Raw genomic sequence first — 27,975 nt, 5'->3', positions numbered from 1 at the left:
TATTTTAAATTAAAAAGGCAGTAAGAGTGGAGTAGAGTATATTCTATTTCTGGTTTTTCTCACCCCTCACTTCATCATTCTTGTGTTTCTCTCTTTCCTAAATATTCTTCTTCTCTGACACCCTTATTCTACCCCTCTTAAAATTTCATCCTTTTATCTTTAATATTTTCTCTTTAATACTCTCATTACAAAATCAAAACCAATTTTCTCCACAAACAAATAGCAACCCAAGTTCTTGAATTCTCCATTGTTGTGTTCTTCCTCTACTGTACACAGCAACCATGGCAGAAAACTCAACAATTTCAGACCAAATTAAATACAGAAAACCAAGAACACAAAACCAACAAGAACCCCAAGAAAACATGGATCCAATTTCTTCTTCAACTCGCTCAAAACCCACCATTTCCTCTTTACTTCTATCACCATTTACACCTACAAGTCCCACAAATGAAAACTCAACAACCCCAACTACCCCTACAGTTTTTTCCACTAAAAAAATGAACTTTTCCACATTTCGTGGACTTGGTTGTACTGCATCTTCACAAGTGTCGGTTCCTGCTGTAATTAGAACTTCAGCTGACTGGGATAACAAGAGAGTCAAGAAGAAAAAACAGAAAAACAAAAACAAATCTGGTAATTCTTCTGTTAATGTTGGTGGTGATAACGCTGTTAATAACCCGTCTTCGTCTTCTTCTTCATCAGTGCCGTTACCGTTATCTTTAACGTCGAGTTGTGTGACTGTACCTGATGTTTGGTGTGGTCCTGGAATTGGATTAACTACTGATGCTGCTAATGTTGATTGTGTTGTTTCAAGAAGACCTGTTTCTGGTAGAGGAAGAATTGAAAGTGATAAAGTTACGCCTAGAGAGGTATTATTACTCATGTTTCTTGATTTTAGATTGCTTTAAGTCTTTTCACAACTTAATTGCTAGCCCAGGTTTGTTGCTGATACCCCATTCTATGTCATTTAGCTAACAACGACTACATACACAGTGTAATCGCACAGGTGGGGCCTGGGGAGGGCAGGGTGTACGCAGACCTTACCTCTACCTTTTTGGGTAGAGAGGCTGTTTTCGATTGACCCTCGGCTCAAAAGAAACGTAGTCAATGCAGGATTGTAAGAAAAACGAAAAACTCGATTTTTGCTGATTGATTTTGGTTTCTTACGTCGCAAATAGCATTTTTCACGAGGTTGAATTTCAGGTCTTTCGAGTAATCGAGTTGTGCTGTGGCTTCTTGTTACTTTTCAGCCTGAAATTAGGTTTCAATAGTAACATTGTCTTCTGAATGGAGTAATTCATTAGCTGGTTTATCTTAATAATTAGCTGATGACAAAAGGGGGAAGGTGCCCTCAATGGATTAGGATGTCATCGCTGTAGCTTTCGTCCTTTAGACACGTCATTTGTTGATATATGTGATCTTCCATAGTACATCCTTCCTTCAAAGAATTGAAGTTGTTGATTTCGAAGTTATTTGGTAAGTCACGCTTGGTGATTCTACGCATCTGGAAAAAAAAAAGTCTTGCTTGGTGATCCTTTCCACCGATCTCTCATTGTTGGTTCTTTGTTTATCCCGCTCTTGTCCTTCGTGCGTCATTGTCTTGGTGGTTTTATAAATTAATTTTCTTACCATTGTCACTTTTGAACCTAATGTTTGAATTTCTGTATTGGTAACTTCAGTTTAAAAGATTTGTGAGTGAATGTTGAATACACGGTTTACATTTTAGTTTTGATAAAGTTGATTGAAAGGTTTACATGTAAGTTAATTCTAGTAAATCTAACAGTTTCCTTTCCTTTCTATGCAGCGATCTACATATCCTGTGCGGAGAATGGTGAGCCCAGAAGACAACCCTTTTCTGGACATAGAAAGTAACCATGGTATACCACGTGCGCAAGTAGAATTATTTTCATCTAGGCAGCATCGACATTCTCGCCATGGTTATTCGGAAGGGCTTGCAGAGGTGAGTATATACATACTTTACTGCCTAACAGATTACTTATCTCTTGCTGCTTGGCTTCCATTTATCATGTAGATGGAAGTTGTCATTCCTACGTGACTGTCCAAGTAAAAGTAAGTTTTCCGGTGCTCACAAGCATCTAGCCCATGATACCACATTACCTGTCATGTCAACGGTCTTGAGAATAGTATCTTTTTAGTTTATAGTTGTCATTTTCTTAGATGGAAACAATGTTAGAAAGATGGGTTTTTGCACAACTTCTTTGTCCAGTTTATTGCTGGAAAACAGCAACCTGAGCAGCTTGGTATAGAGGCATTACATGCTGAATAAATCCTGTGTATCATTTTTTGCTTTAGTGTTTCAATTATGTCTGGTTAGCTAGGAGGATACCCAGCATATCGTTTATTTATGCTGGTTAGCTAGGAAGATAGAGCAGTTTCTCGTGATCGTGACGTAGTTTTGAGTGCTAAATAAAATTAAATGTGGGGTCATGCTTAGCCCCCAAAGAAATGCTCGAGCGCCTTAAGTCACATGACTTAGCATCTATTTAATCTGATTTATCTGATTTCTTTGTCTCAATTGCCTTAAATTTCTTTATGATCTTAATAATGGTAAAACCGTGTGTGGAACTGATTTCATGAGCTTTGTGGGATACTGTTTGCTTAAGGATATGAAAACTGGTAGTTGTTTGCAATATTCTGTCACTGTTATCTCCTGAATTCTGCGCGACTGCCATGAAACAATGGGAACCAGTGTTGAAGACATAATATATGATCTTTATGGGGTGTGATTGCAGATTGTGATGCTTCAAAATAGTCTCATGGGAGGAAGAACAGATGGTCTTGATCGATACCGGAACTGGAGACTTGACGTGGATAACATGTCGTATGAGGCAAGTCATTCCCTTGTCAATCTGGCCATCCTTGTTTCTATTTCATATTCTCATAATTAACAATCACCATTTAAAAGAACAGGAATTGCTGGAACTTGGTGATAGAATTGGATATGTCAACACAGGATTGAGAGAAGACGAGATAGCTCGATGTGTTAGAAGAACCAAGCCCTTCTTTTTGAGTAATTTATCTCTTATCCGCACAGAATTGGAAAGGAAGTGCACCATCTGTCAGGTTTATTTCTAATAATAAAGAATTTGTTAGACGTCATTTTCGTCACTTGAACTTCTTGAAAACTTTTTTTTTTTGGTTTTTCTAACAGTTGACACTTTGTCCTTCTGCTTCTCACAATACAGGAGGAATATGAGGCCGAGGATGAGATGGGAAAGCTGGATTGTGGACACTTCTATCACATTCGTTGCATAAAGCAGTGGCTGAGTCAAAAAAATAGTTGCCCCGTTTGTAAATCTGCAGCTATGTCTAACAGCTAGACATCAAAACATTTTCAGCACCCCTCATGAACCTGTGTTCTTTATGTATAGCTTCTGTCTTCATTACAAGCAAGAAAATTCTTTACAGGGCGGTTCTATCCTCGACTTATTTCATTACTGAAACTGATGGTTCGGTTGTTTGAGTGGCAACCCAATGTGGATTGAAATGAGTGGTCCACACAGTATTAGGCCTCTTGTTTGAGTGCAGTGATTGAATGGTACAAAATTTACATGTATTACAGATAAGTTTCTGCTATTCTATGTCAAGGTTGATTTGGCGCTATATAATACAATTCTGTTTTCTTCATGGCAGTTCAGTTCCTTTGTTTATATTTACATCCCAACAGCCAAATTTATTCCGAGAGGGGAAATTATTGGATGATGTTTTTGAGCCCTTCTCAGGAAATTGGAGAACTGCCTAGACGATCGATCCCACTGTGCTCATGGTTTAATCTTCATATTTAGGTTAATTACTTCCTTCTAACTTAACAAAATCAAATAGCTTTTCCCTCTAGTTTAACAAATTTAATCTCTTCTCTAGTGTGATGATTCATTACATTGATCTCCTCAGTTATGCTCTCTCTTTTTTTCTGTCGAGAGATCACTTTTTTTTTTTTTTTTAAATTATTTATAAAAAATTTGCCATTTAGAATTAGTGTATTAGAACAAAAAGAAAGAGGAAAGGACCACTGCTCCACATCCATAAAAGGCCAGAACTTCATCCAGTCTCCCCGACCCTTTGTTCCTCCTCAATAATTTTCCTATTTTCCAGTACCTTTTTTTCCCCATACAGTACTGGCCCTACTGGGATACATGTGTTCAAAATTCAAATTAACTAGTGCTGCATAGAGGCGGGTATATTGGTCAAAACACTAGAAAACTTGACACCATCATGTTAAACATTTAAAGAGTGGACCTTCTTATCAATTTAAGTGAAGTGCTTATCGCTTTAAAAGTGGGTCAGGTCACTACCAGCCAATCACTTTCACCAAAATAAATGGACCTTGATTCCCTCATTTTTTCTGATCAATATATTGTGGAACAGTAGTAGGCACGATGTCAAATCAAAGGAGAAAAAAATATAGTAACGCATATACAGGCAAACTCCTCCATACCTATACCTCCAAAACAAAAACTTCGAAAGCACTGGTATTGGTTCTAATCCGGTGATTCTGCAATGACAGACTCAAATCACTCAATGGCCCTAAATAAAAGCTGCTTTATGAGTGAATTGAACTTCTACACCTCTCTCACCCACCATCAAAGGCGGAGCTAGGATTTGGATTGTGCCACCATACACATAGTTTGTTTAGTTACTGGCTTCGCAATAAAATATTTGTACATATTTAATGAATTTTCTAATAAATACACTAGTGGAATCGGCCAAACCCATACCTAATACTAGGGGTGGGCGTTTGATTTTTTGGTTCGGTTATATCAAACTTCGATTTGGCTATTTCGGATTCGGTTTTTTGAGGTGGATATCGAACACCGAACTAAACTAGTTCGGTTCGGTTCTTTCGGTTTCGATTTTTTAAAGTTCGGTTCGGTTTCTGTTTTTTTGATATAATATTAGAAGAGATTCCATTGACACTAATTCATATTCTCAAAAGCAATAAAACATAAAACTGATAAATTGAAATCAAAATCAAACAAACAGGATACGCAAGAAACGAAAACTATAATCATGACATATGATTCTTGGGTGTTATATACATACGTAAGAATAATTAAGAAAACACGTAAAGGACATACATTAATCACTAAAGAGACATCCTAGTTACCTTTCTTTGTTAAGGATATTTGATTTTTTTCAATTGAAGTGGAAAATTAGGGATACAAATGCAAAAGAGGACTTATTACAATTGGATTTTTTTTGCTTTAAACTTAATGGGCCTGGACTATTTTAATTTTTTTTTGGGTAATGTATTAAATTTCGGTGCGCGGTCGGTTTTTCGGTTCGGTTTTATCAAACTTCGGTTAGACTATTTCGGTTTCGGTTTTTTTACGGTGAACGCCAAACACCGAACCCAACTAGTTCGGTTCGGTTCAATTTTTCGATTTTCGGTATTTATGCCCAGCCCTACCTAATACTGTGCGCCCTGGTCCACAATGGCTCATATTACTCATCTTTGAAACTCAATGATCGTATACCTCCTACTAATATGGCTTGCATGGTCTCCTGGTTTTCACATCCATCTCATGATCCCAGGCACCGGATGAAGGATTAAAGGTTTCAGCTTCTCCTGCTGTCACATGATACCTACACTCTGGTAGAGGTCAAGTTATCTGCTAAACCTTCACATGGAACTGGATGCAGAGAGCTACACTCTGGAGATCAAGAGATATCATGTCGACTGAGGAATTCAATTATATGTGGATATACTTGATAGTATGCCTGCATTTACATTGGGTCATATATTAGTAGTAGTGCGGAAATTTTTTGAGAAACTATTTTAGTATCACATACCATTCGTCCACCGACTAGATCATAATGGGCATAGTGTGGACCCCGAGGTTCACCAAAAACCTTATACGTGGCCAAGTTCTCAGGAATCAGCTTGACAGTTTCTAGTACATTAACATTAGCAGTGAAAAATTAGCAGTCGGCTAAGAAAATGAGCGGAGGAAGGTAAATATGTGAGTAAACATGAAAACAAATCACAAAATGATATTTACCATACACAGCCTCAGGAGGACAAATAAGGTCTCTGTCTCCTGCAAGAGCTAAAACAGGCACATTGATTTTGTGAAGATGGTCCTTGTAAAAGAAAGTCCCACTTCTATTCCTTAGTCCACCCTTTTCAAAGGCTGTTGATAGCTGTGACAGAAGTTTAGCAGGAATAGTGCCTGCATAAAATGTGACCATGTGATACTCCTAAACTTTAATCTATTGAAGCTTTAAGATAGATGTTAGATGTGCATAGTATCATGTCAGCGATGGTCTAATGATTTCAAAGACAATTGATGCAACACAACATATGACAAACACAGACAATTTATTCATCAAATATTGCTTGGAGATCTGCTTGACATAGAGTTCAGTTTGCTTGAGAAATTATAGTAGTTTCAGAAATAAAGAGTACAAAGTCATTTTTTCCCCAATAAATGTGAATGATTCCAAGCTAAAGGTTGCTAAAAGTTTGAATGGAGTTCAGTACAGAGTAACAAAGAATCAACATTATAAGCTATCCGAGTTCAACTGTTGTAACATCCTCAGGTAGAAAATATGCGATGAGACCAATAATGGAGAGGTTAAAAGCTAGATCAATTATTCAATGACATAGCAGGCCATGATAATCCATAACCGTGGAAATCTAAGAAAATGAAATAAGATTTCTTGTATAATGACACCTATTACAGGCAAATGCTTCTATATTAGCTTGAACTGTGTGCAAAAACATTTGGAACTTGCTGTTCTTGTGTAATGCCATAGGATGAAACCAATCTTGTTTATGATTTTGTGCACTTGTTAACCCCTTCCAGTAATCAACATATATATCATTTTCCTTCAAGTCTTTTACTAGCAGGATTCAACTACCCTTAAAAGAAAAGAAAATACCACAAGACAATCATGTTTTGTGTCTCTTTTCAGTGATAATTATGCTCCACGACGAACAAAGAAACCCAGCCCATACTTACAAAAGTTTTTCAAGACAAGCCTCTCAAACAATTCCGGATGCATCATATTTTGCGCAGATATCTGAGGATTTAACCATGATAAGAGATACGGAGGATAAGATGCAAGAGGATAGATGGCTGCGAGTAATGCTCCGAGTGGAACAACTGGAAGATTCACAGCTTGTGCAGGATCTACCTGTGCATCCACTAATAATTAAAATCCTCTGCTTATCACATTAGAGATAAACATAGGTGCAGTCTTTATGAAACCCCAAAGTGCAGGATGTAAATTGTTTCATTTCACTTACTAAGGGTATAAGCATTTTCAGAGATGACCGTGAAGTAGTGTAATCCAATGATGAAGCCAAAGTGATGACTGAAGCCAACTCAGTGCACTTCCCTCTGTAGCCTGGTAAATTCATACACATTAAGAAACATGTATATGTATACAACGTGAAGATACACATGTAGTCCCTCTTTCCCAAAATGTGAGACACTTTTCGCTTCTCAAGAAGCAAACTAAGTGAACTTGATCTGATATCACCATTTTGATATGAGAAGTGCAACCTATAGTATTTCTTGTTTAGTTTTTAAACATCTGAATTTGAAGATGAATTAATCTACTCCGATTTTAACTCTGAGATTTAGTCAAATTGACTCTTGAGGAGTATTTTTGTTTTAACAACAAATATACTATTAATAATCATTCTCTTTGCTGAAGAAACAACCGATGCAATGAAATTAATCCAAAGGCTATTTGACTAACTTCGGCAACCATTCTTTCCATAACTCAGTCTAGGAAGTACAACAGTAGTGGTGGGTCAGAAGGCGTTATACCAGCTTGTGAGAGCATTGCATACAGCAAGATACCTCCCATGGAATGGCCAATGCCGAGCAACTTTCCATCCTTTGGTTTGCTTTGGTTCCTAATGTAGTCCATCTACATAAGCAAAAACAGAAGCGCTAACTAATGCACGTCGAATGCATAAATATGATAATCTTAGAAAAGCTCCTACAATATGATACACAAGGAAATTAAGAACAATCTGTTCAAAATTATGCCACGAGATGTCACCTCACCGCTGTAGGCACATCTTCTTCCAAGTAATGATCGAAATCCCAGTTATACTTCCCAATCAGATTAAGCTGTTTCCAGAAATCTTCTAGCGTAATAGAAAAGCGGCTTTGCAAACCAGTAAACTGAGTGATTGGTTGTTGACTTTGGTCAACAATATTTCCAAGTCTCTGACCAAATTCCCTTAGTTGGCTAATGATGGCAGAAACTTGTGCTGCATCTCGTAAACCTGGATTTTTATCCAAATATGAATGTGATGTCCATGCAGTCGCCTTTTTAAAAGAGTTTTACAGTTTCACCATTTCCTTCCTGATTGATTTTGTATGCTAAACGGTAATTTATCTATTATTACTGACCTTCATCAGTTGACGTAAGCAGCTCTTCAGATTTACCCTCAAATTTTCCTGATTTTGTCAAAATTTGCAGGTCATCAGATTTGGTCAATTGATGGAAAGTTATTTGCCTCATAAGTCACAGCAGTGGCGGGGGGTTCGAAAAAAACAACAAAAGCTAAATATAAAAAATAATGTTGTCAATGGGAATTGAACCTAGGACACATGACAATTTTGAACACCCTGGACCGCTTGAGCTAACCTTTTGCATTTATTTAGGGTGTTCAAAAGTTAATATATGTACATAAACACAGAAAATTTACTGTACATATACTGTTGTAATTTTTGAGGGTGTTCGCTCCTGAGTCACAGTTGAACCATTTGAATCTGTAGTACCTTGGAGAGGCTCGTTTAGTTCCTCTAGACTATTTTTTGCACTCAAGCCTGCTCCTCGAACTTCAAGAATCCAAGTATCAAATCCATGTCCAGACATATATCGTGCAAAAGATGACTGCAGAGTAACCGAAATTCTTGATTGAAAGTTAAACCACAAAAGTGATATCTATCTAAAAGTCAAAGACAAACCAGAAACTGGGAAATCAGAATAAAGTTTTACAATGACCACATCTGCTCACACAGATATCTTTTGCTTGTATCTTGAAATACAGATTGATGAAAGCCGTAAGATCAATCTAAGAAAGCCAACGGAAAGAAACCATCACACCCTCAAGGTATGAGGAGATGACTACATTTTGTAATTAGATAGGCACAAAGTGTACATATACAGTTATGAAGAGTGAGAATATGAACTATCTCCATAAGCATAAATGGTATGTTAATTTTCACAGGGCTGTTAGACATTTAAACAAGTAGATGTTAATTATGGAACATCCATCCCGCTATTCGAGGTGAAAGAAGAATGGTGCCTCATAAAACAATATGCTATTCTTTATTATGACTATATATAACCTATCAAATTAAAAAATTGTTTTTATAAAATTATTTTGACAAGATTTTTCGGGGTTCAATTTGGGCTGCATATATCAGCCCAACTTTTTATGGGTTGAACTAATAATTAGGCGGGTCAAAGATCAGCCCAAACATGAGCGGGTCATGCTTTCATCGGCTGATTTTGTCACCCCTACTCTAGACCACAACCTTTTGCCTGCCCAATAATAACAAAAAAGCTTGGAAAATTCATGAAACATCAGATCTCCAATCGGCTGTTATGCACCGCGGACTTATACATAGATTTTTATGCTAATGCAAATCAGGAATTAAGATTTAAGTAGACTAACAACCAATATTTTACGCAAAATACTGAAAAAATTTAAGCAGTCACTCAGTCAACAAGATGCACGTAGATATCTATAGAGAAGTAGCAGAGAGACTTACACCAGGAGCAAGATCATAGCCAATGGCATTAGTGCCCACTCCAGACAACAATAACAGAGGATGATTCCTGCGGCTCCGCTGCACATACATTTTTCACACATCATACATATATTCCTTTTCTAGATTTTCGATAAAACATATATAGAATGTTGATGATTCCAATGTAGAGCACCTGAGGTGAAGGCAAGTAGCGCCATAGAGCGAGTTTCCATTGATTGTTGGGAAGGGGAACATAATGAAGCTCATCTGCCGTACAAACCGATGGCTTCGGTGTCCTTCTACCACCACCGCCGCCGCAGACTGGTCTCAGCCGCCGCTGCGGCGGACTAACAACAGCCGTGTGAATCGCCCAACGGAGATCCGGTTGAGGAAACGCTATCATTTTATAATTCTACTGTTCAGGAATTGGAAGAATTTAATTGTTATGCATTGAGTCGTTTTAAACAGTAAAATGATTAATGTGTAAGCTTTGAATTTCCAAATTACCAAGTTCCGGTTTCATTTATGCCTTGTTGCTTTCGTTTTCAATACTGGGATATCTTATATGCATGCAACATGTGTTAACGTGTCTGGTTCTGATGCTCCGTCTACTCCATGGGACCACTAGGTGGGATTTATTTCGTAACCAAGGTGGATAACAGTAATTCCTCTGTCTCACTTCTATTTTCAGTGTTGATGTAACTTGAATCGTACTTAGGGCCTGTTTGGAAAGCCACCCAGGTAATTGGAATTGGGTGTAATTGACTATAATTACATAATTTGGCCTGTTTGTTTGATCAAGTAAATACACAGTTAGGTAAGAATTGGGTGTAACTGAGAGGGTGTAATTTAGGTGAGAATTGGGTGTAAGCTTAGGGGTGTAATAATTTTCTCCGATTAAAAAGGGCTTTGAAATTGGGTGTAATTACACTATAATTCTGAGGTTCTTTTAGTTTGTTTGTTTGTTTCTTTTTTAATTTTTTTTTTTATTTCTATTATTTTAATTTCTTTTGATTTTTAATTTACTTTTTATTTCTATTATTTTAATTTCTTTCTTATTTTTACTTTTTAATTATTTTTATTTTTTAAAATGTATTTTTCTTTTTATATTATTTATTTTTCATTTCCTTTCTTCCCATTCCCAACTTCTTGTGGTTCCATGTAATTGCTCATTTTTTTTATTCATTTAGCATAACCGTGTTATTATTCTAATTTTTGAAACTACATCTCTTAATATTGGAAAGAATGAGTCATTAACAAACTTGACATATAACGAGTGACGTTATTAAAGTAGAATTTCGTTGTGAATGAGGTTATAGACTTATATTTTCCCTTTCTTTTGAATTATTTACTTAAGTTACTGTGAATTTGACATAAGAGTATTATGTTAAACTTTTTCTTTTGGATTTTGAATTTAGGTTATATTTTCAATTTTAAGTTATTTTTTTCGCGTTGCGTATTTGTTTATTTTTTTTGACTTACATTTTATGGATTTTTTTGTGTCGAAACGTTTGAATAATGTTATGGCATTATATTTATAAATATTATTTTTTTGTCAAACGTCCAACCCATGACGTTCTCACAAAAAAAAGTCTTCTTTTAAGTTTTATAATTAATTAAAATTAAATATTATTAATTTGAAATATATATATATATATATATATCAATTATTTTTTACAATACTAGTTACAAATATATGAATATTAATTAATATATTTTTCAAAAAGCAATGTCTTATTAAATAACTAATTTCATATCATTTATAAAGGCAAATATTTTTAAATATTAATTTTAAATATTTTTAATTAAATTTTATTTTTTAAATTAAATTAACTGTGTAATTACACTTGTGCAACCAAACGACGCTTGTAATTACATTATGACAAACAAACGGTCGTTTGTAATTACAACTGTTATCTTACTAGGGACGTGTAATTACTATACTTAGTAATTACACCAATTCCAATTACTGTGTGGCTTTCCAAACAGGCCCTTAAAAAAATCATGTCAGTAAAAAATATAAAGAATTTTCAGTATTTTTTATTTTTATCTTACATCTAATGTAATGCTATCAGTCACCTCGTACTATTCCATTGCGCATCTTGTGTAACATCAAGGAAAGGGAAAGCTCCTACTATCGCGGCGGGAGGTCGTCTCCCAAAACATTCCCCAAGGCCGATCACTACATAAGCCGTTGGTGTAGAAAGCTCGAAGAGCTTCCCTTCATTCATTACTAAGCCAAGGTCTCAGGTCTCCGAGTCGGCCCACGCTTTTTCGAAGAATTAACATTGATGTACGATGAATTTGAAAAATATTCATATAATGGATATCAACTTCTTTGGTACTAATAATGCACAATGATTGTTGCACTATGGTTGTCCAATTGAAAGCTTAACCGTTGCCTTATCTTTTTTCTTTTTTGCTAGTCCTCTTTTTGTTCCTTACTTATGTCTTGTGGCGGAAAGACAATGATGGAAGACACTTATCCCAAAAAGTGTAGAAGAAGAAAGATGATGATGCGTGAAAGAGAGAACTACCTTAATTCAGATATTTGAATTCTTATCCAATCAGTGAAAGAAAAGGACGCAATGGAGTGACATCACTAACACAAAAATCTTCTCAATAGTGTAAAATCTCATCAAGAAGCTATTGAAATATCTAAAAAAGGGTCAAATGCCAACAAGGACACAAATACCCGGTCAAGTTTGGACATTTAAGTGGAGGATATGGATTCAAAATTGCAAATGAAAACTGCTGTCTGAAAGTACATTTTGAAAAATTATGTCCATTCAGTTCAAGTAAAATATCTTTCCACAAAAAATTGAGATTTTTCTTTGAAGGGTGTGGTTGTTGATTGATAAGCAAAAACGGAGAGAAATTAAACACCCCAAATGACGTTCACAATTAAGATTTTTATCTTTCAGTAATAGATGCAAGCATGATGCAGAATTTTATCCTTGTGTTGACGACAAGTTTACAAGAGAAAGAACGTGTTTAGCAATTTCAACAGATGCATCTGGCTTCGCAGTCTTGAGAGCTCTCTCAGACATCTCTGTCATCAATCCCTCATTATCTGCAAAAACACCATTACGCAGAGGGAGGTGCATCAGGAGGATCGATGCAGTGATTCATACATAATTAGCAGAATTGACCAGGAACGATAACATGATTCAGAAAACACTTATAAACATGCATCTAGCAACCAAAGGACAGGATACTAAAGTGCAAAACTAATAGGCAATTCCACTCCCTACTCAAAAAATTTAAAAAGTAGGAAACCTCTCAGCTGAAAAAAAACAAAATAGACAACACAAGAAAAGGCAAAAGAGACACAGTGCGTTAAACTAGGCCGTGACAAGACTATGGTAAAAGAGTTCTCCGTTTGAAGAAAAATACAACTAAAAAGAATAGAACACATGTATAGCAAGACTCCTGGGTCTTTTTCTAAATTTTGGTGTTTGGTATTAATACCTCCTATGTGCCATTTCAATGTAAGGGGCTGCTATATATCTATTGCTGCAGTCTTCGAAGCCATCTAAAACACACGCTGGCCCTTTACAAAATCCTATGTACTGCTGACATTATTATTCCAATCTGATAGGATGTTCATAATATGACGGATTTGTGAATTCCATAAGGAGATGATGAACACATTCTAACCTGTGAGAAGAACACAAATCTCTTATCTTTAGCAACTTAAAGGAAAAATAATCAATGAGTGTATCCTCTCATTTGTTTATAGTGACACTTATGAAACTAAGGATTCCTATCTAAATTGTTAATTACACCTTTCTGTGAATTCTTGCTTTATATGGGGATTCTAAAGACAGGCACGTATAAAGGCTTCTACATATATGTTGACCAATCTAAAGTCAGAAACTTAAGCATCTTGAATGATGGTAACCCCCAACCCCCCCGCCCCCACCCCTTTCCCCTTTTATGTCTCAAGCGTGTCAAAGATTCTATGATTACTGATCTGAGAGGACATCAGGAAAGATGTAACTGCATTCTCTTTCAGCAGATTTCTAAAATGTGAGGATAGCTTTAGAGATATTTCAGGTTACAAGACTAAAAGTGCAATATCTCTAGTATTAAGCTCAACTTACGTGAACTTAGCTGCAGTCTAGTCAATTACTAAAATTAGAATAAAAATGCACAGACGAGACAGAAAACCATACCTAAAATTTCTTCAATAGAACTTTTAAGAGTCAGAGAGTCGAGTTCATCTTCAGCTATAATCCTTGAACCAGCTAAATCAGCCATTAGACAAGCATTGTGAAATTGATGTCCTTCAGCCACATTCGGTGAAGGTACCTGCAAGAATTTCAATGAAAAGATATAACGAAGTGTTTTGCCAAGATTCATATACTAATATTTCATGGAAACCGAAGTACCCAAGTTGTAAAGGCAAGGAAGCAAAATATGTGTATCGACATATAGGTAAACATGAATTTCTTTTCAATAATAAGTAGAAAAAAGAAGCCACACTTCAGATCAGTAATCACAGAATCCTCTTTACATCAAACGATTCAGTTAGCTGATGCAAACCCTAAGGGAAAGGAATACCAACTGATCAAGTTAACAGCTACTTCCATAATACTAGGCCATGAAGAGCAGAATATGCAAAGAATTTTAGACAAAAGTTAGGAGAACAAGGCCAAAATAAGTTTTGGACAGGCCCAAAAGTAGTCATATTAAATGTCTATAAATAGAATTGAAATTGTACATAATAGACAACAATGGTCGTCTACATTTAGTTCATTCCAATCCTCCAATATTTACTTTGGCAACACTAAGTGATCTTTCATCAACTAGATCATTTATAAGCAATCTTAGTAGCCTATAGAATGTGTTTACTTACCAGAATACAAGGTTTCCCAGCAGCTAAGATTTCAGAGCAAGTCATTGCTCCAGCTCTAGATACAATAAGGTCCGCAGCTGCATAGGCTAAATCCATCGAGTGCAAGAACCTTCACCAAGTTAGGAACAAAGCAGATTAAAACGAAGAAAAAGACAGCTCTTTCTCAAAGAAAACTTCGAAGCCTGAAATGCAAAATTTTGCCATATAGTAAGTAATACACAATCTGTTAAAATGAAAAAACACTCACGGGGCTATGTATAATCGGGGATGGAATTTCACGAGGCTCTCCATCTCATCATACGCTAAAACCCCAGTCTGCCATATTAAAAACAAGTCTTCCCGTTCGTTCAACATCTCAGAATACAAATGCAAAACAGCAACATTAAGTGCATTTGCACCCAAAGAGCCTCCAAGAATCAACACGACTTTACCATCCCCCTTCCCTACCACAGCATTCGAAAAAAAATGACGTCTTCCCACAGCCTTCGACGCATATTGTCTCAACGACAATCTAACCGGATTCCCACACACCACACATTTGCTCTTTTGCCAAAAACAATCAACAGTAGAATTAAATGCAACAAACACTTTATAAGCAAATAAAGAAAGCACCCGGTTGGCAATTCCAGGTACTGAATTCTGTTCTTGGATTGCAAGTTTAATGCCACGTAAGCCTGCAGCTAAGCAAATTGGAAATGAAACAAACCCACCAGTTCCAATAACTATATGTGGTTTAAATTCGTTAAGTATTTGGAAACTTTTAACTAGGGATTTGGTTAACAAATAAGGGAGGATGAATAAGTTGTAAAGAGAGTAAACGGGTCGGGTCAATGGAGCGGCGGCTATCGGGTCAAATGGGTACCCAGCTGCTGGTACTGAAGTGCTTTCCATTCCGTTTTGACGGCCAATAAAGAGTAATTGGGCTTTCGGGTCAAGGGTTTTGAGATCATCAGCAATGGCGATTGCGGGGTATATATGACCACCTGTCCCACCTGCTGCCAATATGATTCGAAGATTGTCAGTTGATGCATTTGTGGTTTGGTTGTTGGGTTTGTTGAGAGACAAACAGTTACTGATCTTGAAATACCTGAAAGAATTTATTTATACACATTAGATCCCAAAAAAAAAAAAGTTATATATAGATGAGGACTGTGTTAGAGTAGAGAAATTGAGCCTGCCTTGATTTGGGAACGGAGAATTGGGTTTGAAAGTAGCGGCAGTTGAGAGAAAGTTGGGAGTGTGAATTAATGGCAGTGAACATGATTGACCAATAATGTGAAGAAGGAAGAATCAAGATTCAGGTGACACATTTGTCTGCTCAAAGGTTGGATCTTTACAAGATTTTGCATTCATAATAGTGTTTTAAATTAGGTTGGTAGATGAATAGAAATTTGAGTTCATGCTTTTTGTCCAATGATTAATGTTGACACAACTTCCAACCTCTTATACTGTGCTAAAGGTCCCAGGTCTGGTTCAATTATATATGTGAATGAGTCTTCTGATAGCAACATTTGCAAAGGCTTGTGTTCTTTAATTGTATTTAACTTTCTGTGTTATTTGATTTAAGACGTAAACAATTTCGGTTATTTGTTTATGGATCTGTCTAAGTGTCGTTCGGGGAGGACTCAACTCTGGAAGGCACAGGTGAGTGTAAATCTCAATTTTAACTTACTTATGTGGTGATAACCGTGATATCTTCCAGTTAGTACATGGATTTAATAGGCGTTTGGACATGAATTGGTTGATATTGATGACATGATAATATGATAATGAAACAAAAAATAGGTTTGATGAAGTAACTGTAATATAAGCCAAATTTAAGACCAAACATATGTTACATATTATACACCATGTATGTGACAGATTTAGACCTTAAATTTAAGACCAAAAGTTTGGAGCTTGATTCAAAAAATTGTGTAGTTGTGGAATCAATTGGACTATTTGGGTATTTGCCAATGACCACCTGGAATTTCTTCGCAATGGCGCTGAGAGAGTGCAGCTGCATTATTAGCTAATGGCTTTATGGTCATTGGGTTCTATTCCATCTGAGTTTTTACATACAGCAAATTTTCTTTCAGTCATACTGAACTTTGAACATGTCTTGACTGATAAAAATTTGTGTTGCCATCTGTTTATTATGCTAAGTCACTCATCCGTTGGAGATCATTTTCTTTTTTTATATTTCTTGATAACTGGTAAATGAATTTGCACATGCTCTTCATTTTGACGGTATGTGGGTTTTAAGAAAACTACGTGCTTGCAAAGCAGTATGCAGCATGAAAACAATGAGCAATTTGTAGATATCATAGTTATAATTATATTCATATGAGTTTCATTTCTGACAATCTCGGCTCTTATTCAAGTGAAAAAGTCAGAGGTTTTTCCCTTTTCCAAGGAAGGAGTGTCAGACAGGCCATGTTACAATGGAATATATAGTAGTATGAGATAATTAAGCCAGCTAACTGCATTTGTAAGTGGCACACCTATTATACAATTTTCTATCTGATTGCCCAGTTAGAAGTCAAAATCCCGCTATTGATTGAGCATCCAATGGGAACTCCACATTAAGAGAACATGATTCTGTTGACTTACCTGATAGTGTTGAGGCTGCAGTATATTAAATCTAGTAGCCAAATGAGATAATCATGATTGTTTATCTGATAAGCTGAGACATAAACATAGCTGAGTTTATAGGAAAAAGACGATAATCTGTTTACAGATTTTGATTTGGCTCATCTAATTCACGAAAGAATGATTAGTTTTTAGTGCAAGGTAATAGGCAATTCAACTTGTTTTGGCTTAACTGCTTCTCTAATCTTTGCAATGTTAAGGATTTATGATTTGTGTTGCTAGCTTTAGAGATCATCCTGTTCTTTTTTTCTTATGTCTTGTTAATAATGCTGCAGATAAATTTGAATCGAAGTGCCTACAGCAATTCTTTTGGAAGAGTTGAATTTGACTTGACCGAACTAGAACTCATTGTGCCCTTCCACTGGACTGAGCTTCTTGATTTTCTTAGCCATAAATCGCACATTTCTGAATAAGGCACGATAAAAAAGAAATGCAGTAGGCTTAGACATATTATTGAGCTCAACATGATGCAGATATCAAGCACGAGTTACCTGAGGAAACCAATTATTCTCCTTTTTGACATAATCTAGAGAAGCATGCTAGTAACATTGTCGGCCAAAAGATTAGTCTATGTTGTTTATTATCCAATACCAGTTAATATTAAGACAATATATGACCAGGAGGGGAGCAATAACTACATGAGAAGCAATTACAGCACTGTTCTTAGTTTTGCCTTATGACACCACAAGCAAGTATCTTCTCACCCCCATCAAAGCAGCAGCATGTTGTAGGATGAAGAATACTGCTATAACCTTATTCTCTGCCATGATATACTCCATACTGTAAAAGAAAAATACACTTGATATCAAATCTTTGAAATGCCTAGTGTTATTTATGGAGGCTATGGATTTCTGTTCTGAGCTGTGGTATTCTCTGCTGCTATCTGTGCTGATAATAAAACTGCGGTGGTAGGGGTCATAGTTTGGTACTGAGAAGGAAGTGGTGGAGCTGTTTGTTGGGTATAGTACACCTGCTCATGCATAGGATGAGAATATTCATAGCCAAAATTAGCAGCGCCGTTAGAAACAGCAGCCATTTGCTGTGATGGAGGAGGAACCTGGGGAACACCGTAATACTGCTGATGAAATTGACTTTGGGGAACTTGAACTACTGTTGGATTCGCCTGGGTCGCTGTTCTGTATACATTGGCAGGCATTTCAGGCTTAGTGGACTGGACTGTCCTTGCTGGATAAATCGGTGGGAGTGCTTCTTTAAACATTGCTGAGGGTGAAAGCGTTGTTGGATTTGGTGGTGTTTGTTGCTGGCTTGAAGCTGTAGCAGCATTAGCATCAGCTATATTAGATTGCACTGTCATATTATACGGCTGAGTCTGAGGTACTGGCACATAATACATTTGATATTGCTGATCCATTTGTTGATGAAGTGGTTGCTGGGTTGGGGGTGCATACATTTGATAGTAAGCCACTGGACCTGTTGCAGTATGTTGGATGTAATGTGCGTTAGCAGGAACAAACTGCTGCTGCTGCTGCTGTTGATTTTGCTGTGGAACTTGCATAGCTACAGAATCCTGAACTTGCTGCTGCATCTGAATTTGAGAGTTATAGTCCATAACATTATTTTTGGGGTCAGTTACAGCAGGAGCCACTCTGGTTTCGCGACCTGTCGCTGGAGGTGCATCTTGATAAACCGTGTGTTTCGAGAAAGATGTACCTGATGCAATGCTGCTATCACTGGAAAAAAATCCAAAAGTGTTTTAGTTGATGAAAGTAAAAGCTTTTCAATTTTTGTAATCCCAAGTACACTAAAACATGCTAATAGTGAAGAGCAACAAAATACCTTCAAGTCCTGTTATCTCTTAGTGGTTTATTACTAGTTCTTTTTGTTGTTTAGATATACATAATAAATCTAATCATATTCTTTTGAAGAGTTGTATGATGCATTAGTGCGGAGAAAAGTAATTACTGATGTTTCACTTATGAAAAGAAAAAAAAGAGGGGTTAAGTTATTGCAGTGATTATTTCTTAGATATCCTGCTATTGGTAATTGATCTTGAACATAGTCATATGACACTAGTTGTCGACCAAATGAACAGAGAAGTGAAAGTCATACCTTGCTACAGAATCAGGTGATTGCAAGTTGTAACCTCCAGCATGCTTTGAATCAGGTGATGGCAAGTTATAACCATCTCCAACTTTCCGCTGAATAGGCTGTAATGGCAATGGAGGTTTTCTGCGTGCAGAGAGCGCACTATGATCTGATTTTTCATCATCAGAGATAACCCGGCCATGATTTTCCCCTGTAGCCGGTGCAGCATTCACCAAAGTAGCTGATGACATAACGGCTGCACCGCCAATCACAGTAGGAAGAGGGGGTGTTGCTGCTTGTGCAGCCACATGAATGTAACCATTATCCAGCTTTTGCGCATTTGAAAACTGCTCATCTAACCCGAGCATCTGATCGTGGAATCTTGCAGTCATTTGACCATCTTCCCGGACCTTAATTGGGGGCAAATTTGGCATAGATGGAGATGAAACACTGGATTCAAATGATGAGGTTGTTTCAACCATTGGTGAATCAGGCATAGTGGATTGCACTTCTTGGATTAATGGAGTCTTTTCCATTTGCCTATTGTTTGCAGCCAAGGATTCATTCTGAGCCTGATCCAGGTTTACACCAGAATCACTTTTCGGAATGGTTTCAATTTCCAGGAAATTATCTACAGCTGCTGAATCAGAAAGCCCTCTGGAGAGCAAACTAGCATTGTTGAGAGCATCAACAAACCATGTTTCGGATTTGGAATCAGCAAGCAGGCAACCCATGGAAGCAGCAGTCTCAGGTTTGGCAAGAAAAAGAAACAAACGAAGACGAGAAGGTTTCAAAGGCGAAGCTGACATTGTGCGATCATATTCTTCGATCATGTTTTCCAAGTCTTCATCAGTTGTGACAGATACAAGGGAATCAAGATCTTCATTAGGGAGCTGATACTTGAGGGAAAATCCCCTACCATTGAGGAGAGTATGGGAAAGGCGAGTTTGAAGATCGGAGAGGGAGGAATGACGGTCAGCAACCACAATGCGGGTGTCACCACCAACATAACATAGGGACTTATCGTGTGGACGGGGAATGATGTGACCCCCATAGCTACACATGAGGCGGAGTTTTGCACCGGGGACAGGTGGCAGAGACTCCTGGTCCCACGTGTCATTTTGCCGGGAGCGCGGAGAGGAGCTTGCAGAATCTGGATAGTTTTGTTGGGCAATATTGGTAACTATGGGAGTGGCAGTGATATGGGAAGGAATAGGTGGAGGATCCATTGATTTCAGATGAAAATGGACTAATGAGAGATCTACAGCTGAGGGAGTTTGGGAGAATAGTGTGTAACACTAGGAGCTAGTAATTAAAATAGTTGCAGACTTGTAGTTTTAGAGTATTATATTTCATCCAGCTAGCATACAACCAGAGAGAGGGAAACAGAGTTCAAAAACTTACTGGCAACACCTAATAAGTGTTCAAGAAGTGAATGGTCCATTTATCTATGGAACTTTATTTGGAGTCCATGGTAAGTGTACAACATATAATATTTGACACTTATTTTTCCAAGAGTTTATTGAAGTATCCCATAATAGTTGAGAGAATGAACTGCTGTCATATTATATTATAGCCTTCTTAATTCTCAACTCATGAGTTAGCTTGAGAATGCATTAGGACCAAGGTCTATTTTTTTCACATGATATCAAAGCTAAACTCATTTATGTTCTTGGTTTATGATACAAGAAACACTCCTTTTTTTTTGGCCGAACGTTCCGATCGAAATCCCGTAAAAATTTGGGAATTACGGCGGAATGCCATCAGAAATAATTTTCGACGAGCACATTTCAGACGGAATTCGTAAAATATATGTGTGTTTAATACAAAACTATATATTATAATTGGGCAAGCATATTGTGGTTGTCAACATTCCATAAGGCCAGTCCTAGCTATGAGAAGACTATTGTGTCATGCACTATCCTTACTTCGTAAACTAATTTTTTACGAGGAGTTAGATCCAAGCTAAGATTCATTTTCTTTACAAAATATTTTTATAAGAAATTTAAAGTATGACAAATTGTTACTTATTATACATATAATGTAGTTCTTGAGATTTGTAAATTTTAGACATAATTTCAACATTCAAGAAATTCATATTTGAGTTCACTCTAAGGGCCTGTTTGGAAAGCCACCTGGTAATTGGAATTGGTGTAATTACTAGGGTAGTAATTACACAGCCTAGTAATTACATATTAATGTAATTACAACGACTTGTTTGTTTGTCATAACGTAATTACAGTGTAATTACAAGCGTGTTGTTTGGTTACACAAGTGTAATTACACAGTTAGTTTAATTTAAAAATAAAATGTAATTATAAAAAATTTAAAATTAATATTTAAAAAATATTTGCCTTTATAAATGATATTAATTATTTATTTAATAACACATTGTTTCTTGAAAATATATTAATTAATAATCATATATTTGTAACTAATATTGTAAAAAATTATTGATATATATTTTTCTAATTAATAATATTTAATTTTAATTAATTATAAAACATAAAAGAAGACTTTTTTTTGTGAGAACGTCATGGATTGCATGTTTGACACAAAAAATCCATCAACTATAAGTGAAAAATAAACAGCATGCAATGTGAATTAACAAGTAAATAGTACTAAAGTAAATAACTTAAATATAACCTAAATTCAAAATCTAAAAAAAAAAAATTAACATAATACTCTTATGTCAAATTCCAACATTACATAAGTAAGTTCCAACGTAACTTAAGTAAATAATTCAAAAGAAAGGAAAAATATAAGTCTATAACCTCATTCACAATGAAAATCTACTTTAATAGTGTCACTCGTTATATGCCAAGTTTGTTAGTGACTCAATCTTTCCAATATTAAGAGGTGTAGTTTCAAAAATTAGAATAATAACATGGTTATGCTAAATTAATAAAATAAAATAAAATACGAGCAATTACATGGAACTACAAGAAGTAAAGGTTGGGAATGAGAAGAAAGAAAATGAAAAATAAATAATATAAAAAGAAATATACATTTTAAAAAATAAAAATAATTAAAAAGTAAAACTAAAAAAGAAATTAAAATAATAGAAATAAAATATAAAATAAAAATAAAAAGAAATTAAATTAATAGAAATAAAAAATAAATTAAAAAGGAAAAGAAACTAAAATAAAACAAAAAAGTAATCATGTAATTACACTCAATTCTCAAACCCCTCTTGAAAATTGGAGAGTGTAATTATACCCAATTTTCACTTAATTGTGTAATTATTTGGTTCAGGTCAAACTGTGTAATTACACTCAATTCCAATTACCTGAGTGGCTTTCCAAATAGGCACTAAGTTAAATATTGATCTTTATACTGCATGCAGGACCCATTATTCTCTTCAGGATCAAAGGTACTATATTTTTTCTAAAAAAATTGCCAGTATGGATTCTTTGTAGTACTAGATGGCGTATGCCGTCTTTGTAGCACGCCCAACACTTAAATTATCGTGTATATACGTGTGTATGTAGTTGTGTTTGGGTAGTGATAATATATATATATATATATATATATTATATATAACATATATAAGTTTGCATCGTTTTTATGCATATATATATATATATATATATGTTCAAAACACTATTAATATAACATTGTAGTTTGTGCTCCGTATCCTAAACTTTATTATATTAGTGTTTGCTACGAATACAAAGTTTGCAAAAATTTATTAATACTTTTTAAAAGAGAAGACTTGTTTAAAAGAAACTATTTTCCTCTTCGAGACAAAACAATAAAGAATATTTAAGCATCGGTTGATACTTTGAATTTTAATTCGATTAATTAAAAGGTGTAAAATATTCTATTGTTAATGTATGTAGATTGGACCCAAAAAATACTTATTATTTTTTATCAAATTTTGATTTGGATAATTCTAATTCAAATTATTAAATTAATTTTACATGTTTAAAGTGAAACAAAGTAGAAATTTGATTTTCTATTTAAACGAAGAACTACTATTTTTTTTATTTTTGGTGAATATTCTTGTCATTTTACTTGTCATCTTGTCTTTTGCACGGTTTTTTAAGGAAACGTCAATTAGAATTATAATTTGACTAATTTACCTTATTTATTATTTGATCTCCATTTAATATTATTTTTTCTTTTACGACATTAAACTCTTTTCACATTTATTAGAATAAGAATAAAAATGAAAAAGTAATTAAATTCTATCTTATTTTAAAATATAAATATTTTAAGTATATTTATTTTAGTAAACATAACAAATAAATGACATGGCGGAATAGCAAATACAACAGTTAAATAACTAGATTAGATCTCAGGCTAATATAAGAAAAGAAAGGAAATTGTATGGTTTGACTACTTAACCTTTTGAAGAAAAGCAATAATATGGGGTCAACGTTTTTTGTTGTTCAATAATTTCATTTGCTCCCGCTAATGAGTTGATACGCATGTGGCAATGAATCCACCATTATTGACTTAATGGGGATACTTTGAGAATTACATGAATATTGTTTGATTTTTTAATATGATGTGCACTTTTTTTTTTCTTGATTTGCTTGATTTTTTTAATATGAGGTCCATTTTTTTTTTTTTTTTACATGAGTTGGAGTGACGACGAAATCACCCCAACTCATGCTTTTAATATATAAAAAAGGAGGGAGGCAGTGTGTTGGGGGTTTTGTTGGGGGGCGTGGGTGAACGGTCACATGGGGGATTTTATCGAAGAGACAAAAGGGCAGCTGAGGCTTGGGGAAGCCACGTGTGGTAGGACAACAAATCAGGCTACTTGGCACATGAGATGTTACCGCAAATTGGAGTTTGGTTTTTCTCCCTTGTTTTCTCTTCTTTTGGGGGTTTTGACTTGATGTTTAATATCTGTTTTGAGGCTCGATTAATCTAAATTTGCATCAGAAAATTTCACTTTAAAAATAAATCACTGCTTATCAAAAATGATTTCATTCCCAAAGTTCGATCCGAGATCTCTTATTAAAAAATAGTAAGATAATATTTACACACAACCACAATATTTAGTGGTCTCTTTTTACTTTTATTTTTTGGTGGTGTGCAATGCATGCATGAGAAGTAGTGAGGGTAGTGGCGGATATTAAAAGCAATCCAAGTTTCCATAAAAACTTTAGCTTTGTGTTTCCTTAAGATTTGCGAAGTTTGTACTCTCCGCGTGGAAACCCAGTGGAGTCTACTCTGCATTGGCATTGCCCTGGAGATCCAAAAGACACCATAAATAATTTTCTTTTTATACTTTCTCCATTTATTTTTACTTGTCCACTATTTCAAAAACACAATTTCATTTCTCAAGACTTAAGACTAAATATCAATTAATATTCTGTGGTAAAATATTCATATCAATTATTATTTCTTAAAATATGTGCAAAGTCCAAACCGGACAAGTAAAAGTGAAATGGAGAAAGATCCTTCTGTTTTATTCTTATTACTGTTATGTGATTTATCTTTTATCACATTGTTCATCATTTGAGTTTAATGAAGCAACTGAGGTTTTGAATGGTGAATTCAATCATGAACTCGTACGTTCGGCAAAATTTAATATTTCAAAATCAAATTTTATATATATGTTCGAAAATATAAATAGAGTTAGATTTATACTTTAATGAGTAATTTAAGTATGGCCATGGAGTACTACTTTGTCATGTTGACAAGAGAAATTCAAACTTGATACATAGTTTATGTGCATGAATCTTCGCCAATAACTTGTTCACTATCCTCTATACGAAACAGCATCCTATTTAATGTTGAATACTTGATGGTTACTAAAAGAAATAACTTAAATGTTACACAGCCAAAATGAAAAATAATAATATTACGTGCCGAATTATAAGTCAAAAAGTATTTTGATTGTATGACAAATTCATGCATGTCGACTTGTTAAGTGTAGTGAGTCGCATTTAAACTACCTAAAGCAACAATGTTTCCTAAGTTCATGCATAATCAACATTAATGGATAACGAAATTAAAGGTACTGTCGCATAAAGCAATAGTACCTAGTTTCAGACAAATAATTAGGGCCACACAAATCACCTACTAGCTTAATTGTAAATTGTAATTAACTCCCATTTTTTTCCTCACAAATTCAAATGGTGTCCTTTTCTCTTTCTTTTGTCGTTGCGCAAAGACAAGATTAAATCGAGCAACATGATCAGGGAGAATTCATATGATCGACTCCAATTTACTTGTAATTGATGTGTAGTTTTTCAAACTTTCAAGATATTTTACTCAACTCAAAGAGGTATAAAAGGGCAACCCGGTGCAGTAAGTTCCTGCTATGCGCAGGGTTCGGGGAAGGGTCAGACCACAAGGATCTATTGTACGCAGCCTTACCTTGCATTTCTGCAAGAGGCTATTTCCACGGCTCGAACCTGTGACATTCTAGTCACATGACAACAACTTTACCAATTACGTCAAGGCTTCCCTTCAACTCAAAGAGGTATATTTCAACAAATTTAAAGGATCGAAATTAACCAAGGTAAGTATTGTGGATTAAGATTCAACCAAAATAGTCTAATTCTTTCTACTAACTACTAAGTACTCATATAAAACAATTTGGGAACGGACTAAAGAATTACTCCCTCCAGATAAAAAAAAAAAAAGTGTTTCCACACCCCCCTAAGAAAATACCAACTCCTAGACAAAAATAGGTAATTTGACTAAATTATCTCTAATTAAATAGGCATTGTGATTTGATCATATAACACTTAATAGGAGCAAATATGAAAAAATAAGGTTAATTCTTTCTTAATTTGGTAAGTGAACTCTTTTTTTTATCCAAGAAAAAAAAAAATTTTGTTTTCTTTTTTTTTCCTGGAGGAGTATAAGCGAGGTGCTAATCCCTGCTGAGTAAAAGTAACTCATACTTTTATCTAACAGAAGTATTGTGGCGCATTTTCCAATAAATAGCTTCCACGTCTAATTTCGTGTTCTTGCGACAACTTTTCCAAGTTGAAGCTACACTTTAGACGATGCTAAGAATGTCTTTTATAATTGTTTTTGTCGTCACTCCTTTCTACTTTAAATTTTCTGGAACTCTACTCAAGCAATAGCTTGTATACTGTGGAAGAACGACTTAATTAAGTTGAGCAGCCAAATGTCAAACATATTCCCTCTTGCGTACGATATAAAGTCTTTTTGCATTTTGGGGTGAATTTGACTGACTTTGGTATGTTATCCGACTTTTTTATTAATTTTTTTTTTATTAAATAAGGATCTGGGAACGAAAAGGAATAAAGGAATAACGAAAATCGAAATCACACCTATTGTATGAGAAACTCTTATTGATGATTGTGTTTCAAGTTGATTGATTCATAAGTAATGTAAAACTTAATTACCTGCAGTTGATTCTTAAACCTTAGTGAATCAAACATAAACTAAAAATAATGTGGAAATTAATTTTTATAGGAATTGAAGCGGGGCATATATAGTATTGAGCACTCCGGACCCAAACTTAACACTTTGTTTGGATCGTTGTTACCCATCGTTTATAATGTCTTGCATCACAACAGTATTGATCGTCTTTATCGCTTTGTAAATATAATGTTTGGATAGATCAGATCGTTCTTGTCGATAATAACATTTTTTTTATTTGGATTGACTGTATCGTACTGTATTGTAACTGGTAAGTTTACTAAAATGCCCTAAACTATTGTAAGTATTGAATTTATTAATACAATGCGGATGGGTAGCATATGAGAGCGGTTGACAACAACGTTCATATTTTTTTGTTCTATCAATACATGCCCCAAATTTCACCAAGATAAGCAATATCATCATTGCCTACAATGTTCATATGTTTGTTGAAGCGGCAATGGGGATCAACAAAGACAGTAGGATAATCCATAATTTCCTTCTACTAACATCATTTTTTTTTAAAAAACTTTATAGTGAAAATGTATTCAAGAATAATAACCAAACACCGATGGATTTCATCAAGGAAAACAACAATGTTTTGTCTTATCCTTTTTCTTGGATAAATTTTGTGGAGTCTGTTTTGAAGTCATCAAAAGTTTGCAAATTTATTTCTTAAAATAAGTAAAGCCAAAACATAGAAGGAGATAGAAGAAGGAGGAAGATGTAGGAGCATAAACCAAACGTAAGGAGACAGAGGAACGTAGAAGACGTAGGGTAGGATATTTGGGTGGAGTTAAATAATATAGGATAAAGGGTAAAATAGAATTATGAAATATTAAGTAAGGACATAATTGGAAAGAACAATTAGGTAACAATGGGATAACACCAAATCGATTGTTACATAAAATGGGGCTTTTCATTGTTACGTAACGACGAAATTTAACAATACAATACAATGGGTTTTAACTAACAATCAAAACAAACATTGTATTTGTAGTAACGATACAATACAATACGATGGGTAACAACGTTCCAAACATAGTGTAAAGGAGCGTTCCCTCCCTCTTCTGAACTCATAAAGAGGTTTGGCATGAATTGGGCCAAAACGTCCATTCGAGGATCAGGAAATTGCACCCATTGATGAGTGGTCTTGAATTTTTGACTCTCGCTTGCCCCATTAACAAACATTCAAAATTAAAAGTTAAGACTTGTTAGACTTTGAAGTTTATCCATGGAGCCTGGGGGATCAGATATTCAAGAGTCAAGACCATCACATTTATGGCTATTCTTGTAAATCATCCTTCAAGAACATCCAATGAAAAAAATTGGGCC

The 27,975-nt window shown here is 35.2% G+C and overlaps 4 protein-coding genes and 1 long non-coding RNA gene across 6 annotated transcripts; 2 read left to right on the top strand and 3 right to left on the bottom strand.

Moving 5' to 3' along the window:
• The first annotated feature begins 62 nt into the window (after positions 1–62).
• Positions 63–3,648, top strand: LOC132055567 (uncharacterized). The gene is made up of 5 exons (XM_059447456.1): positions 63–869; positions 1,805–1,960; positions 2,754–2,849; positions 2,932–3,084; positions 3,207–3,648. The coding sequence occupies exons 1-5, from the start codon at positions 282–284 to the stop codon at positions 3,339–3,341; spliced, it is 1,128 nt and encodes a 375-aa protein (XP_059303439.1). The 5' UTR covers positions 63–281; the 3' UTR covers positions 3,342–3,648.
• Positions 3,649–5,416: 1,768 nt separating this feature from the next.
• LOC132055564 (uncharacterized) lies at positions 5,417–12,484 on the bottom strand. Of its 2 annotated transcripts, XM_059447453.1 has the most exons (11): positions 11,823–12,484; positions 9,937–10,445; positions 9,765–9,842; positions 8,766–8,880; positions 8,043–8,266; positions 7,800–7,902; positions 7,271–7,371; positions 6,984–7,044; positions 6,021–6,191; positions 5,812–5,912; positions 5,417–5,739 (listed from the first exon to the last, which is right to left on the bottom strand). In XM_059447453.1, the coding sequence occupies exons 2-11, from the start codon at positions 10,144–10,146 to the stop codon at positions 5,680–5,682; spliced, it is 1,224 nt and encodes a 407-aa protein (XP_059303436.1). In that variant the 5' UTR covers positions 10,147–10,445; positions 11,823–12,484; the 3' UTR covers positions 5,417–5,679. The 2 variants fall into 2 exon arrangements, with proteins under 2 accessions (XP_059303436.1, XP_059303435.1); XM_059447452.1 differs by lacking the exon at positions 11,823–12,484 and having other exon boundaries at positions 6,984–7,158; positions 9,937–10,302.
• Positions 10,072–11,865, top strand: LOC132055566 (uncharacterized). Its single transcript, XR_009414606.1, has 3 exons — positions 10,072–10,200; positions 10,232–10,453; positions 11,733–11,865. It is a non-coding gene; the product is annotated as an uncharacterized LOC132055566 (long non-coding RNA).
• A 151-nt stretch (positions 12,485–12,635) lies between the features above and the next one.
• On the bottom strand, positions 12,636–16,127 carry LOC132055565 (uncharacterized). Its single transcript, XM_059447454.1, has 5 exons — positions 15,783–16,127; positions 14,852–15,691; positions 14,605–14,713; positions 13,922–14,057; positions 12,636–12,816 (listed from the first exon to the last, which is right to left on the bottom strand). The coding sequence occupies exons 1-5, from the start codon at positions 15,863–15,865 to the stop codon at positions 12,695–12,697; spliced, it is 1,290 nt and encodes a 429-aa protein (XP_059303437.1). The 5' UTR covers positions 15,866–16,127; the 3' UTR covers positions 12,636–12,694.
• Positions 16,128–17,779: 1,652 nt separating this feature from the next.
• On the bottom strand, positions 17,780–20,850 carry LOC132055563 (RNA polymerase II degradation factor 1-like). Its single transcript, XM_059447451.1, has 2 exons — positions 19,306–20,850; positions 17,780–18,926 (listed from the first exon to the last, which is right to left on the bottom strand). The coding sequence occupies exons 1-2, from the start codon at positions 20,508–20,510 to the stop codon at positions 18,077–18,079; spliced, it is 2,055 nt and encodes a 684-aa protein (XP_059303434.1). The 5' UTR covers positions 20,511–20,850; the 3' UTR covers positions 17,780–18,076.
• Positions 20,851–27,975: the final 7,125 nt, after the last annotated feature.

This window comes from Lycium ferocissimum, chromosome 5, assembly GCF_029784015.1.
Source record: "Lycium ferocissimum isolate CSIRO_LF1 chromosome 5, AGI_CSIRO_Lferr_CH_V1, whole genome shotgun sequence".
Classification (NCBI taxonomy): Eukaryota; Viridiplantae; Streptophyta; class Magnoliopsida; order Solanales; family Solanaceae; genus Lycium; species Lycium ferocissimum.
The sequence above is the reverse complement of the archived record's forward strand: the minus strand, read 5'-3'. Positions and strand labels throughout refer to the sequence as shown.